This window comes from Phycodurus eques, chromosome 10 (genome assembly GCF_024500275.1).
Source record: "Phycodurus eques isolate BA_2022a chromosome 10, UOR_Pequ_1.1, whole genome shotgun sequence".
NCBI lineage: Eukaryota > Metazoa > Chordata > Actinopteri > Syngnathiformes > Syngnathidae > Phycodurus > Phycodurus eques.
Window position 1 is genome coordinate 22,729,326 of NC_084534.1, and position 15,143 is coordinate 22,744,468.

The 15,143-nt window shown below is 41.8% G+C and overlaps 1 protein-coding gene across 4 annotated transcripts in view; it reads right to left on the minus strand.

The window, feature by feature from the left end:
- arhgap9 (Rho GTPase activating protein 9) overlaps positions 1 to 15,143 on the minus strand; it is a 40,944-nt gene that overhangs the window by 14,751 nt on the left and 11,050 nt on the right. For 3 of the 4 annotated variants that reach the window (XM_061687775.1, XM_061687773.1, XM_061687774.1), the window contains exons 2-12: positions 14,123 to 14,454; positions 12,630 to 12,828; positions 12,196 to 12,557; positions 10,585 to 10,842; positions 9,135 to 9,224; positions 5,524 to 5,592; positions 2,688 to 2,834; positions 2,499 to 2,597; positions 1,306 to 1,367; positions 917 to 1,004; positions 51 to 146 (exon numbers count right to left, since the gene is read on the minus strand). In XM_061687775.1, the coding sequence (XP_061543759.1) occupies positions 51 to 146; positions 917 to 1,004; positions 1,306 to 1,367; positions 2,499 to 2,597; positions 2,688 to 2,834; positions 5,524 to 5,592; positions 9,135 to 9,224; positions 10,585 to 10,842; positions 12,196 to 12,557; positions 12,630 to 12,828; positions 14,123 to 14,344 (1,692 nt within the window). In that variant the 5' untranslated portion in view covers positions 14,345 to 14,454. The remainder of the gene's footprint in view (positions 1 to 50; positions 147 to 916; positions 1,005 to 1,305; positions 1,368 to 2,498; positions 2,598 to 2,687; positions 2,835 to 5,523; positions 5,593 to 9,134; positions 9,225 to 10,584; positions 10,843 to 12,195; positions 12,558 to 12,629; positions 12,829 to 14,122; positions 14,455 to 15,143) is intronic. The other variant, XM_061687776.1, reaches the window with a different exon arrangement.

Here is a 15,143-nt window from a genome sequence, read left to right on the forward strand (position 1 = left end):
CATGTCTGTGAAATAGTAGCATTTATAAGGCCTCCATCTTGGTTGCTTACCTTGAAGACATTCTTCTTGCTGGAGAGCTCATTGGCCCAGTGCAGCTTGGCTCCTCTTAGGTCAACGCTGCTCTCTGGGCGACTGTTTCCTGGTTTCTGTTGTCATAAAATAAACAGACCATAATTCCAATCTGACACCTGTTTGGTTTTTAAATCAGCAAATACTCTTTACCATGTCTACTTGCCTAAATACTGTTGTTGCCTTCTGGTGTTCCCGCTTTGGCCACCAGGATGTAATATACAATGATAAAATGACTACAGTCATGCAGACACAAACGAAAAAGAATAGTATTTCTTCTACTTCTACTCTGACGCAGTAAAATGCTATAATATTAGTCATTTTTGTGGAGGATAAAGAGTATATGCCTGTGAGTATTGTTATATTATCTGGCTAGCCTCTACATGTGTTGCTCCACCACTTGTGTTCAAATATCCATTGCTTCTAAAACCGCAACTATCAATGCTAACCGTTAGCATGTCAATGCCATTTTGCATTGTTTGTTAGCATTAAGCTAAGCGGACTTTCCCAAAGTTAAAGCAAAAGCTAAGTGGTTGTTTTAAATACACAAAGTACAATTCTCTTTGTTTGATGTTTAGTTTGACAGGAAACTGGCAATAAACAGCTTGAAGCCTATTTTTTTTTTTTTTTAAGAATTGTTCACTATCTACCAAACTGCTGCTTGTTGTGGAGTGAGTTGACTTCACTGCCACCATACAGCGTTTGTATCTGAAGTTTGCGCTTGCAAGTCAAAGCAAAAAAAAAAAACTGTCCCAACGACGGCTCGTATCTAAAAAAACCTTCAAGTCGGGTCACTCGTATGTCAAGGCTCCACTGTGTTCACCACAAGTGTTTTGTGAGGTCTTACCCAGCTGGAGGGCGTCTGTGATTTTGGATCTTTGAAGAAAACCAAGCTGTTCCCGACCAACACCACCCAGGATGGACTCCAGTTTTTTCTACAACACAACACAACACAACACAATGGATTCAGCCAACTGCCCAGCACAAGTGTTGCTTCTGTTAAGCCATGTTTAGCACCGTTACCAATTTAATATTGATAAGTTTCACTTAGATTGTGCTGTTTGACAAGGGCTCTGAGTGAAGATGTAGCTGACCTTTATCAACCCTTCTCATTCATCAATAAAGTGTTTAACTTAAAGTGTTTTATTGTTGTTAACATTCATATTAGACTTCCGCTCATACCTGCGTGAGTTTCCACTGTATTATTAACTACTAAACATCTCCACTATTTGTCACCTGAGTTTCCGACCTCCTTCTGCAATCTTGGTCTTGTTCAAGAGGCCAGCTTTCTCCAACTCCTGGAAGGGAACATATGTAAAATTAACCTGGGGCTCTGGAGTGCCTGCCCAACCAAGGCGGCTAATTTACATAATACCATCCCCACACAAAGTTTCTCAGCCCATGATTGGGCAGGCAGGCTGGGGAACGATCCGCCATGTTCAAGGACTACACTGAAATACTATCGTGTCAAAGCCAAAAGCCCGCATACTACATGGGGGCAGGGTGACACTTTTTAAAGTCAGGAAATGAATGGATGGATGGAGATTGTTCTTGTAATAATTATTTTTTAATATGGAGCTCTTTTACATTTTATAACAAAATATATTCAGAACTATTTCCAGAAAGAGATAACTACATTTAACTCATTTACTGTCATGGATGTGTAGATTAATCAAATGGAAAACAAACGTTTACTGCCAATGACGAATATATTCGTCAAGTATGTTTTTCAATGGGTAGGCATGGAAGAGGGTCTCGCCCAGCTTGTTCAAGCGTATATGTAACTGTAATGGATTTTCTTTTGAGTCAAACTTATACGTTATCTTGTCATGAGGGAGAGAAACGCCAACATGTTAGAAGTCGGATAAGGTTAGGCACCTGACACTCGAACAGAGTATGTACAGTATATATATTGTATAAACAAAGTATGCGTTGCGACCGTGAAAAAAAAGATGATGCAGTTTATGTAATGAATGAGGAAGACTTGGAAAAAAAGTCAACGACATTCACCTCAGGGTCACTCATGGCACTTTTTTTAGTTGTTTATCTGTAAATTACGACTCTTTCTTTTGGTCGTTTCGGTGCTTATATTGTGACAGCACAATATTCTGTGAGTCTTGAAAGATCAGCGAAAATGCTCTGAAATACCTTGATGGAGTTATAGCATTTTGGAAGAGAGTTCTTCATATGCATTTAGTTTTAAGTGCACCTTTACTACTACTGCTTCATATAATGTTCTGGAAACTTTATTTTCAGTGAGTTTACATTGATAGGTGCATCATTTGGGAGTGGGGACAAACTACATTTAAATTTCCCACCGCCCGTTTGATGTGAGGAACAAAAGACGTCCTTGAAAAATGTACTTCAACACAAGATGGAATAAACGGGACATTTGATGTGAAAGTAAAAAGGTGGTGTTTTCCCCTCACCGGAGTGTCGCCATCGACGTCTGGAGAGCTCTCGGGAGACGGCGGCTCCACAACGATGTTGGTCACGTTGCACGAGTAGTCTCGGCACTGCCGGGCCAGCTGAAAAAAGAGGAAAAGGTGTTTTCTGTGGATTTGTAAGCTTGAATACAAAAACATAGGCATTAATGGGCCTCGCAAGGTGGGGGATACCTTGCCGTTCTCGGACAGGATCATGGACTGCGAGTGTGAAAGGAGTTGCTTGGCGTCATGCGGGGTGGCAGAGTCGTGACACGGGGGGCCGGTGTTTCCGAGCACCATCGTGCAAATTGTGTCGGAGGAGGCGGCGCGCTGCATGCTCTTCACAGGCAAGGTGCAACGGGCAAAAAAAGCAAATAAAAGATCATGATCATGTTATTGTATGTAAATTATTATAAATTCCACAAGTGTGATTTGTTTTTAATTTGGCGTCTTGTGTTTTTTTTTTTGTGAAACCACAACAGAAGGGTACTATCTATTACCGTAATTTCTTGTGTAGAATGCACCCCCATGTATAATACGCACCCCCAAAGTTGACCTCAAAATTCTGAAAACCCTTCAACCTATGTATAATGGAATTTTACATTGCTTCTACCCATCTGATCAAAACATGAAGTATTATCTGTATTTTGTTAGTTTTTTCAAATAATTATTCTGAAGTTAAGCACTTTATTTGAACACATAATATTTTCGTTTTATTTACTTGCTCTTATTTTGAAATGAACAGCCCTACTTTTATTTATTAAATGAGAAAACACAGTTGTGCTCAGATGTTTGATTACCCATCCAGAATTTGTAAGATGTGTTCCATTCTTTAAAGAAAACATGAAGGAACTGGCGAAACACAATAAATTTCATTTTAATGGGATTCAAATTAAACTGTCAAGCATTTCAGAAAAGCATTATCATTAACCAAACATAACCATAAAGAAATTAATGGTGGTTGTTGTTCAGTCATCGGTCATACTTAAAAAACATTTTCACAAATTCTGCCTGGGTATGTAAACTTATGAGCACAATTGTACATATATGCAGTCATAAGTACCCCTGTCATATTGGAATGAAAAGTGTAGGCTCCACCTTTTTCATAACCTCTTGGTGGCGGTACCATACTAGAATCAAAGTGTACAACTTTTTCATAACCTCTGGGGGGCGGTGGCATATTGGAACAAAATTGTACAACTTTTTCATAATCTCTAGATGGGGGGCATACATTTATAAAATGGGAAAGTCTTTTTCCTTTTCCCCTATACCCATGTATAATGTGCACTATTGACTTTGACATTTTTGGGGGGAAAGAAATGCACATTATACATGAGAAATTTACGGGAATCCATAAGGGTTGCTGATGAGCTGGAGCCTATCCCAGCTGACCTTTGGCGAGAGGAGCGGAGTAAACCTGGACTGGTTGCCAACCAATTGCAGGGCACATATGGATAAATAACCATTCACACTCATTTGTACTGGTTTGAACTCTTACTTTTATTTGACTTTCGAAACAGCAAATATGGGTTTTACTCTAATTTGTACCATTTTTGGGCTGCTTTTCAACTGCATTATACTTACTCTCTTTAAAGTGACATACATAATGCACCAACAAATGCTGCAATCGCATACAATCTTGTACATATAGTCACACAAACTGGAACCTTTCATGCAGAGGCAGCCATAATCAAGTACCTTTCCCCAATTCCAGTAACCTACTTCTCTCAACAATCACACCATACATCCCAGAAACTTGCAACTCTTCATGCAAGGGAGATTAAGCAACTAAGAGTTAAGAGGAGGCTTTTACAACAGAGACTTTAAACCAAATGCACCCACACCCCACTGTGATGCAACATGTAGCACTAAGAGCTGCTTGGGTAACAGCTTTTTTTTTCTTCTTAACACCATGAGTTGCGATTTCACCACCTTAATATGCATAAATGCTGATCTCCTGGAAACTAAAGCGTGTACCTGGCGTTACTTGAATGCATTTTGCAAGAATTCACTGGAGAAACACGGCTGTCGCAAAGCTAATAATAAGGGCTCATTGATTTTCATGAGGTGATCTCCTCAAAAGCCCCCATTTCAGTCCTCCCCTTACGGCGCCGCAAAGGAAATAAAGTACAGTTGGTATGGACTAAGGGCCAGGCGGAAAAAACAAAAAAAACAAAAATCACTTAAAGATCCCCTTCCATCATTTTTAAAATTTTCTTTTTAATGTCTGATGTCCTTTAATTGTGTTTGTAAGATAATTTGCTTTGGAAAAGCCCAAAATGTCTTTTTTCAAGCTATACTAGTTGGTCTTTTCCGCCTGGCATTTGAGACGGCAGGATTCGTCATTATCATGCGACACACTGAACATGCATTCGCTTCATTTTCGCCACATCGATATGCTCCTCCCTCCTCAGTCCTCTTCAGCAGGTCGCCGACACACTCGCTTCCGGCGACGGTGTGCTTTGAGTGGCCGCAGTCAGCGTGACCGGTCAACCCTGCTGGTTACTTAGATTATTATTTTTTTTCTTGCAATCATTCTAGACGCCCATAAAACACAGACAAAAATATTGTGCATTTTAATAAGAAATATAGCACTCCACAGTATTGTGTATTTTAATAAGCTCCTCCACCTCCAGCTCCTCTCTGTTCGCAATCATGTTGTTAGTGTAAGCAGAGGACTTCAGCAGGGACACACTTTAAATGACAGATGCTTAAAAAAAATTTTTAAAAAAAGTCATCCTGAAAAATATATTCAAATTAATTAATACAAATTGAATAATCGCAGAGCCCTAATATGGGCGTAAAATGTTTCATGCTGGTGTTTGGTTTGTGCACACACAATATGAAGTAAAAAACCTCCTGTAGTGACAATTTCAGAAGTCTTAAGAACCTCTTTCTTTCCCCTCCTGCTGTGCTGAGAGAACATCACGAGCTGGTACAAAGCGCCATCTATTCTTTTGTGTGCAAGGTGAAATTCAAGGTGTTCCCTTTTTGCAGATGAAAGTGCGGAGAAAGACGAGAATTTCACCTGTTTCATCCGCCAGCTGCCGCTGTCTGTGTTCCTCTGGTGACTCCCAAACAGGAAATCAGGTGAGAGCTAGAATAAAGACAGAGAGGAAGTTTCATTTGTAGTGCAAGGAACAACGGCAATTGTAAAAACAGGGAGCTGACTAAAACTGAGTATACAGAAATACTTAAAGGAGATATACGGAAAATGTATTTTTAAATTGCTCATAAACAACTAGTGGCATCTCTAGAGTGCCTACCCACCCATCAAGTATGAAATTCAACAACCCAGTAAAATTTCCGAAAATCTGTGTGTGAACAAACTGTTCTGCACTTCCAGCCCCACCGTTAACATAATAACCACCACGAGTTTCTGCGTTCAAGCGACAGCCAGAGTCTGAAACACTTTCATGTAGAAACACCCAAACCCCACCCGGGTGCCACGTCCCTGCTCTCACGCCAAAGCCAAACAGTAAGTGGAGCTCCATTGAGTTTTGTTGGATGCACAGATTAGCATTAGCTAACAGTATTATCTTCTGATAAGCACCACTTGATACATTGTGAAGAAAATTGCCAAAGTAAAATATTCCTCATTTCATTACTTTTGTGAGAGCGCACATCCTGCCAGTTGAAAGTGTGCTGTGGTGAAACACTGTAACGACTTACACACAAACACACAGTTGGGCCCACTGAAAGGGTGATGAGAACACAACCAAACAGTTGAAATTATTCGCTGTATTCCGTTCCATTGAAGACAATGTGTAGAAAGACTTACTGCAAACGTGTTCATCACCACCGAGCGTTCCCAGGCCCAAACTCTCGTCTCGCTTGCCACTTTGCGTCGCCTATGCGTCGGCCCGTATCACGACGACACCCCTTTTCACGCCGCATTTCAAAGAAGGACAAACTGTCTCATCTCTCCTTCCTCGCTGGGCTGGCCCGACTTCCCCATTGTAGGGGGAAGCTGTTTTTATCAGCACGTACAGCAAGTACAAGCAGGAAGGTGCGGACTCAACTCTACCACGGTGACGCCAGCGACATCACCATGGCAACCGCAGCGCAATGGCTTGCATGGTGCCAAGGCTTGAGCTGTGCGGAACTTGCCCTCTAAATTAGTATCGTAGCAGAAACGTCAAAAAGAGACCTCCCTCAAGTTCATACGAGCCATTAAGAACTGCAGTGGGCTAACTCCATTTTTGTCATTTTTAAGTTACCGTTCAATGCAGAATTGAAGGCATATCTTCATATCTAGCATAGAAATAAAGGCATACATTTCAGATAATATAGCCAAGTCATTTGGGACACTATTTTGGCCCTGCAAAGACCACCAATCGGTATATATTGCACAAGGAAACTTTACAACTACGGAACCAAGCTGTCTTTTCCTTCAAGTGCCGTCAGTACTATCCAGGTTGGTGGTGGCGACCAATATTTCACCATTTTGATGACATGATAATGCAATATTCTCCACCGTGAAAAGGCCCTTTCTAATGCATTGATGAGAAAAATAGGACCCTCCTTGTTAGGGGAGAGAAAAGTAAGATGTAAAACAGTCCAACGAGAATAGAATTTAGACCAGATTTACTCCAAAAATCTTAGGAATGTTTCACCCAAAAAGGTGGTGAACAATGCACATTTCTTTTGATTTCTTTTAGGAATTTGCCCACCACACCAAAAAAAAAAAAAACAATTTAAATAATCAATCAAAAAATTTCTCTTAACCTTGCAATTAATATTTGTAGAGTGCTAACGAAATTATTTCTAAAATTTAATGCGATTAGGAATGTGACTGCGAAAATGTGAAAACAAATTAACAAGTCTTAGTGTCTTTGCATCATCCCGGACAGGACTGACTGATGAGATCTTCTTTGGTCTCCTTCTTTCCAATTTAATTGTGAGACAATTCTCAATCTAATTGTCAATGGATTACTGATTTGGGCTTTGGACAGATGTAACTTTGTTGACTCCTTGCGAGTGTTCTCATTTTGTATTTGTGTGTTTGACATTTGAAAGTGCATCAGCGACAGTGTCTCTCCATACACATCCTTGCGATGGGAATTTAAAAAGTTTTTTTTTTTTTTTTTTTTTTTTTTTTTAAATCCAATTCATCGAAAACAATAATCGACAGCATAATCACTTATTAAAATAATCGTTAGTTGCAGCCTCAAAGTCAAGGTCCCACTGTACATTAAAGCAGATAAGAAGTACAGTAAAATGGACATGCATATGTAAGAATAGAACACCAGTATCATTACATGCAATATATTAATTCAGTAGAGTGCACAGCTTAATGGGGTTAAAATAGACAGCATGCGGACAATGAATTATTATTATTATCATTGAGTCATGTGACACACATACACGGAACACTGCATTTGACTGAGCTCCTGCCTTGTTGGTGCATGTACTCAACAATGTAAAGTGACATATATGGGTCAATGCACCTCATACTACCTTGACAGGGGAATCGCGCCTTTGAGGGGGTATTTCTTTTTCATGCCATTTGTTTTTGATGAGCATTATAGGCGTTAATACGATATTGATGCCATGCTGATGCAATCGGATGATGCTAAATGCTCCTTTAGGACAATGAGGATCAGCCCTGGGATTGTTTGGTGCATATAGATGTCTGAGGCTAATTGGGCATTTACCTTTTCAACCTACATAAAGTGATGCTAAATCAAACCCAAAACACATCATTGTGTGTGTGTGCGGCTACTGTTTACAAGCTATCAAAAGTCATGACATGCATCTGCAGGGGTCATGAAGAGGTTCAAGACAGAAGAGTGATTTAGATCTAGCAATATTTTGGGTTTTAAAATACTCGCGGGGTCTAATGGCTTCTGCTGGTCCGGATCCGATCAAAGAGGCATTACCTTGTTATTCCCTGCAGGAGCATTAGCCCGTAGTGAATGCGTCACGGGCGCAGTTAGTCAGTCAGCAATGATGGGGCAACTACGGAGAAGTAATCCTACTTTTTAATTTAGCTAGGCTCTTAATCTGGTGCAAGTTCAGTGCTTCTGTGCACTCTGGATGAGCCTGACAATGACTTCGGAGGCTCAGTAATACTCATACTTTATCTTACTCTTGCTTTATTCTCAGCATGTAGAGGCCCGGCTATTTGTCTAAGCATACACTGGCGCATGAATTATGATAATGTCGTTAATAACTCATGATTGCGTGGTCGCCTAATTAAAACATTGTCGCAGCATTCCGATGCATTCACTGAGCACTCTGTGTACCATTACACCAGTAAAAGCACTTGAGAGGAATCCTTGCATGAGAAAATAAACACAGTAAAATATAGAAATAAAGGTACAGTGGATATAAAAAATGTAAGATGGTTTTAGATGAGTTTGAAATAACCTGTAACTGTTTGGGGATCCTAGTTTATGGTATATTTACAGTTTAAACTGAATATAAGCCATTGTAAACATTTTGGGGGCATCAAATACTTGAGGTTTTTCGCTATTTGTGGCAGTGCTCAGGGATAACTGTATCAGGTAAAAATGCCAGAAACAATCCGCTGAACCCACCTGGGCAGGTTTCCATGACAGCATCACATTACCCACCTCAGTGATGTCCGCGATGATAAACAATCAATTTACTGTGGTAGACGTGCAGGAGGCTTACCCTGTGCATAGTACCATTGCCAGTTGCAGGAAGCGGCAGCGTCAGATGGCTTGCTTCTCTGGGTAACGTTTTGGTTCGTGTTGCAATGACCTGGAAGATAAAAAGACCACTTGTAAAAAAAAAATGGGGAACAAACACACACTTCCATCAGTGTTATAATGTTTATGACTGCCACATTTTGTTTGTGTGAAAGCAGATATAAGAAACCATTGAGTTTTATTTGCTCCCAGTATCCCCCTACAGTTGGAAAGTACTGCAAGAACTTTAAATTCATATCAGCAAAGATTCAAGCGGTAACAGATTTTTCCTGTATGGAGACGCAGCTCAAACTCATCAGTCATAAGTCAAAACGTGCTCTCTTGCCAGTTCAATAGACCGTTTTCAAATAATCAAATTGGACTTTTCACTTGTTGGGCTATTATTCTGGAATAGTACAAGTAGTAACAAATTTAATTGATTCGCTATTTGCTCGTTTACATCCTCATGAATAGCGATTGGGTCTACTGACCCCCGACTCCGAGTCTTACCTATCACTTAAGCTTTCGCAACAAAAATTAACTTTCCAGGTACAAAGCACACGCAGCCAGCCGCCACCAAGCCATACTAATACAGTATATACTGTTCAGTACATATAAATATATTGTTTTATGAAATTCATAATTTTAAGAACCTGCAGCTGAAAAAGCGAAGCATGGACAGTCTTTGTTACCAAAATGCACAAGTGCAGTCATTGAATGGAGCCAACACCCTCTCAAATATCCACACGCTCTCCTTTATTTCTCACCTGTTTCCTCTCCTTATATTATTACAATAGAGCAACAGCAGCCAGGGTAATACGCTTCTTCCTTGACAATCGGGCTATGTTGTTTGTGGTCCAATAGAGAAAATACCATAATACAGTACGCTAAGTGTGGCGCCTCAAAACATGTTTACCCAATAAGAACACCTGGGGTCAAGTGAGTTGGTATATGTGCAAGGGTCAATCGCCTGGTGTATGGGGGTGTGAGTCCAAGTCAGAATCTTTTCTTTTTTTGTGATTTTTAACTTCAGCCACGTTCGGTGTGCGGCAGCCCTTAGGTTCTTTGAAGACTCTTAATTGCCCATAGGTGTGAATGTGAGTATGAAGACAGAGTGGATGCCACTTCAATCGTCAAAGGTTTCGTGGGATAGTTTCCAGCTCACCCGCAACCCAAATGGACAAGTGCAATAGAAAAGGGATGGATGGATATTTTAAAGTACAATTATTCCATATTTTTACAACTACATGTTGTTCTTTGGCTAAAAATAATGTCTCTAGTGCTGATTTAGTAGAACTACATGAGCTTATAAATGAGACTCTTTTATCTTTAAACACTGACCCTTCGCTAACCTCTCGTGAGGGAGACTTAAATGAATCCAGCTGAATCTGGAGAAGACTTCATTAAACACATGTTGAGAATTAACTGCGAACCTGCTTGTTGGCATCGGAGCCTCCGCGGGCTCTCCGAGGAGGCTTCCAGGATCTCTCCTTGGTGATCCTGTTGACGTAATAACTTCTCAGAGAAGACAGGTCCATGTACTGCTCCCACAAGTCCATGACCTGGAGTGGCTGCTGGCCGGGGTTCGGATTGGGGGGCTCCGTCTGCGAAGGACGCCTGTCGACCTGCGGTTGACAGTAGAGGGGCGAGTCCTGCCAGGACAGCTGAGACAGATAGGATTCTGTCGGGACCTGGAAAGAGAAAATGGGCATAAATGCTCTTAAAATATACTGAGACCTCATTTAATTATGTGATTTACGCAGGCAAATAGAAGTGTAATTCACATGAAAATGTGACATGGTTTGATCCTGTGACTTTCATGTGAAACTGACAATTTAAGAGCATAGCAAATAAATCCAACAAACAGTAATATTACAGGCATGTAGAGGGGCGCCAAAAACTGTAATAATACGTCGCACTGTGGATTAAGATGAGGGTATTTGGAGGACACGAAATAAGGATAAGGCATGTACAGACTTTCGCTCTCTGACTGGCTAGACTGTGTGTACATTACTTTTCATTACTCTGTATACAGTATATAGTGGTTAGCACGTCCGCCTCACAGCACATCTGTTTTACAGTCAAGAGGTTCTGGGTTCGAATCTCGGTTCTTGCTTCCTGTGTGGAGTTTTTACCACTGTTGATTAAAACGTACGGTTAATAGATGATGGTTTTATGATGGTGACAGTTGCAGCCTGCAAATGCAATTAAAAAGCTTTCAAATCATGTTTGGTTTTAATATTTACTCTGAAGAAACAGCTTCATATGTTGGAAACTATCCGCGGTATAAAAATGCACTGAAAAAGCAACACTGAATTAAAAACCTTTGCAAAATTTCAAGGGATAAAGAGCAGCATGTCCTCCTTACTGGGATTAAGCACATAATGAGTTCAGTTGGAAGGGAGCTAGATAGAGAGAGTGAATAAATGACTGGCATGGACTCTGATGTAATTCTGGGATGCCCTGACGTCATTTCTGGGATTATGAAAGGCACGGACAGAGAATGAAACGCACCCTCAGCTGTCATAGCTACTGTATGTCACACTCGATGGTGAAGAAGAAACGGACGTTAAACATTTTGATATATATTGTACTAGTAATAGAGCATTACGACTAACACTATTAAAGACTAGAAGCGATTTAAGAACAGTTCTGGTGATTAAAAGTATGACCTACTTTATATTGTTGATGCATGTTAGCGATGAGATGGAATCCCTACATTTAACTGCCCTCCGAGTTTCTACGATTTTGAATTCTTAGCCTCGAAGAAGAAATAAGCCTCTAAAGATGCCACTCCAATCGCGATACCACGACATGCACTTCAGTTGCGATGAGATACGATTTATTTTGATTATAATTTGATAAGACACCATTCACTCCAATCATGAGGCGCTATGAATCACTCCAATTATGATGTGGTACGATCAGGGGCATCAAACGGGTGGGAAAAAGTGGAGAACTGTCTAGGGGCCCAGAGCAGCCGACAAATAATTTCTGGAAGGAAATATACATTCGCACTATTGTCTTCCCCTCCACATTCCTACCTGCAGGCGGTTGTTCTTGCCAGAAGATCCCACCATGTCCCACTGGCTGCAGGACTTCTTCGGGAGCGTGTAATTGACGTGGCTGCTGAAGCTTCCGCCCACTTCGTCGTAAGGGTTCTCATTGTCCGTCAGGTTGCTCTGGCTCTGGCTGCGAGTGATCATGGGGACCACCCTGGCGTTACACGACGCCGTTTCTGAGACGGCGGGTTCCCCGGGGACTGCGAGGTGGCCTGACGGGGAGGGGGAAGAGATGAACGTGAAGGCAGAGAAACGGACGCCACTCACGTTGCCTTCGGTGTACAGACCTCTGAAGGCACTATTGGAGCTGAGGTTCTCCATGGAGCGGTAGATGGGTTTGCTCGCTGTGTATAAAACATACGAAGAAGAATTGTTATAGGAAGAAACACTGTTACCGTGTTTCTTTCTCATTTTACCTTGGTGCTGATTGTGATAGGCAAGCTCCGTGGGGCTCGGAGTGAGCGCCACTCGGGGCAAGATCCGGACGTTGGAGTTGAGCGTGGCCGAGATGATTAAGTGCTGGGGCGAGGGCATGGGCGCGACAGGAACCTCCGTCACGTATGTGGCGGGCACGTACAGCGGCTTTGTTTTACTTGCGGCCCCTATCCTGCGCACCTGTTACACCACAAACACAAACCCCTATTTTGGGAGCGACTGTGGGAACAAGATAGTTCTAGTGGCTAATGTCACTTACTTGGCGGAAATATTGAATTTAGTCATTTCAAAACAGTTTTTGGGCTCATTTGGGCAAATTCCCTCACAGACGTTTGTCAAAGTACATTACAATCACAGTAATGTTTGAACAGTGAACCCCTGCTCTACCTATCGCACGTCATCTTTTTTTTTGGAGGAGTGGGGGGGGGGGTTACAGGGCAGGACTGAGCACAACTGGAAGAGAGGCAGTGTGTAATTAGAGCACGAAGATGAGGCAGAGCACATCCCCGACTAATTTCCAGCAATTGTCGTTCCCACTAAGCAGAGAGAATACATGTCTGTGACTGTTGTTGTCTGCCCAGCTTGTATGTGTTGCTGCTCCGTGTGTGTTGAAGTAGAAGTTGTTAGAAGGGTATTAATTACCGTTAATGCACAATTCACATCGATGCTAATTTCCATTAGCCTATTTCTTTAAACATTAGCAGACTTTCTTTCATTTTGTGTGTGTCAGTTTTACAGTAAACTTCAGAAGCAGCCGTGGGCCAATGGCTAAGATAATCACCTGCCACAGTGGGGGACCTAAGTTCAAGACCCCGACCGGACCATCTGCCAACATCCCCCGGACGCATAGCTGTGGTGTCCTTGAGCAAAACACTGATACCCTGAACTGTTCCCCGGGCGCTTCAGCTGTGTTCCACTAACGAGTGTGTGTGTTCACAGTGATGGGTAAAATGCTGAGAACAAATTTTGTGTGCATGTATGCATGTTCATGACAATAAAGGTGATTCTTCTTCTTCTTCTTCTAAAACTGGTACCACTTATTCGGAGAAATGTGCACTCGAAAGAGTCCTCTTTTTAGGTCCTCAAAGTATGTGCGTAAGCAAGTATAAATGATTTACGATAAGTCCCTAATTTCTGAACATCAAGAGAGTGCGAACAGGAACCAAGGAATACTTTCAAAAAGTGTGTTTTAATACGTTTACACCATGTGGGATGGATACAAGTCTCAAAATTGCAGATTTTCACAGATGGCGGTGTGTAACGTATCCCACGTGATAAACAGGGGTTCACTGTATAACAATAATATAATGCAAATATAAATGGGGGGAGCCTAGGAATGTTAAGAAGTATTATGAAATGTTTAGCTAGCTAATATTTAGCATGCCTAAGTGCAAAAAAAAAAAAAGTTGCTTGCAGTAATTACTTTCAGGGTTCAGACATATTATCAAATATTTATGATTAACTATTTTCTCACCTGCCACCAGTCAGCGTTGGTCTTCTTAAGGAGTATGAACCGTTCGCCTTCCCGAATGCAAACCTGCCTTCCATCAGCACCACGGTAGTTGTAATCATATTGGGCCTCGAGGACCACCGTGCCGCTTGGGACGCCGCACAGCGTCACCCCCCTGCCGTTCACCACGGGCGGCGCAGCGGGTTGCTGGTGCCCTGCAGAGCGCCGCCACGTCCCAGACAGCATGGTTCTTCGTTGCTGGTTCAGCGAAGAGAGCACCGACGGTGGATGACGGCGATCCTGGTGTGATTAGCGCGAGCCAGGGGAGGAGACTGCAGCCTGGCTAGTTCCATGCTCTGGAAGAACCACAGGGGAAATTGTAAGATTACTAAAAATAATAATCGTGCTCTGACTTTGTGGAGCTGAGTTATTAGACTGTGCTGTTTTATGGCAAGTCATCAAACCTCCGTGCTGTGTTCTGCCGACATGCAATGACAGAAGATAACATATTTCAGTTCAAATTTGTTAGAAAATCAGATCAAATCTCGAGGACAACTTCGCCTTTGAAGGACGCCTGGAAAGTGCAGAAACTGTTCAAATGGCCACTTTGAACCAAAATGCCAAACTACCTGTGTCTTTCTGGGCATGGATTCTTGAGACTCTTGTGGGTCTACTCATGATCGATGTTGCTAAGTGCAACTGGTTTAGGGGCTGAATTTGAAAATAATTCAATAAGCGCTCCTGAACAAAATCTGAGGTTGGCCTTAACAAGAATAATGCCAACGAAGAAGGTAAGAACTTTGTAGCAACCGGACAAAATCTCTCGGGCACATTCGTCTTCCAAGGACTATCTCGGATAGCTGGTTCCAATAGGGGCTCATTTGGGCAAATTCCCTAGTAGGAGTTCACCAAGCGCTTGGAAAAGGCCCAAAATGGCCACGAGAATCTAAAAAATATTAACTACATGGCTATAATAAGGGGAAATATTCTGAGGAAATGTGTTACCTTATTTGACTTGACTACTCTCCATGTGTTTGTGCAAGTT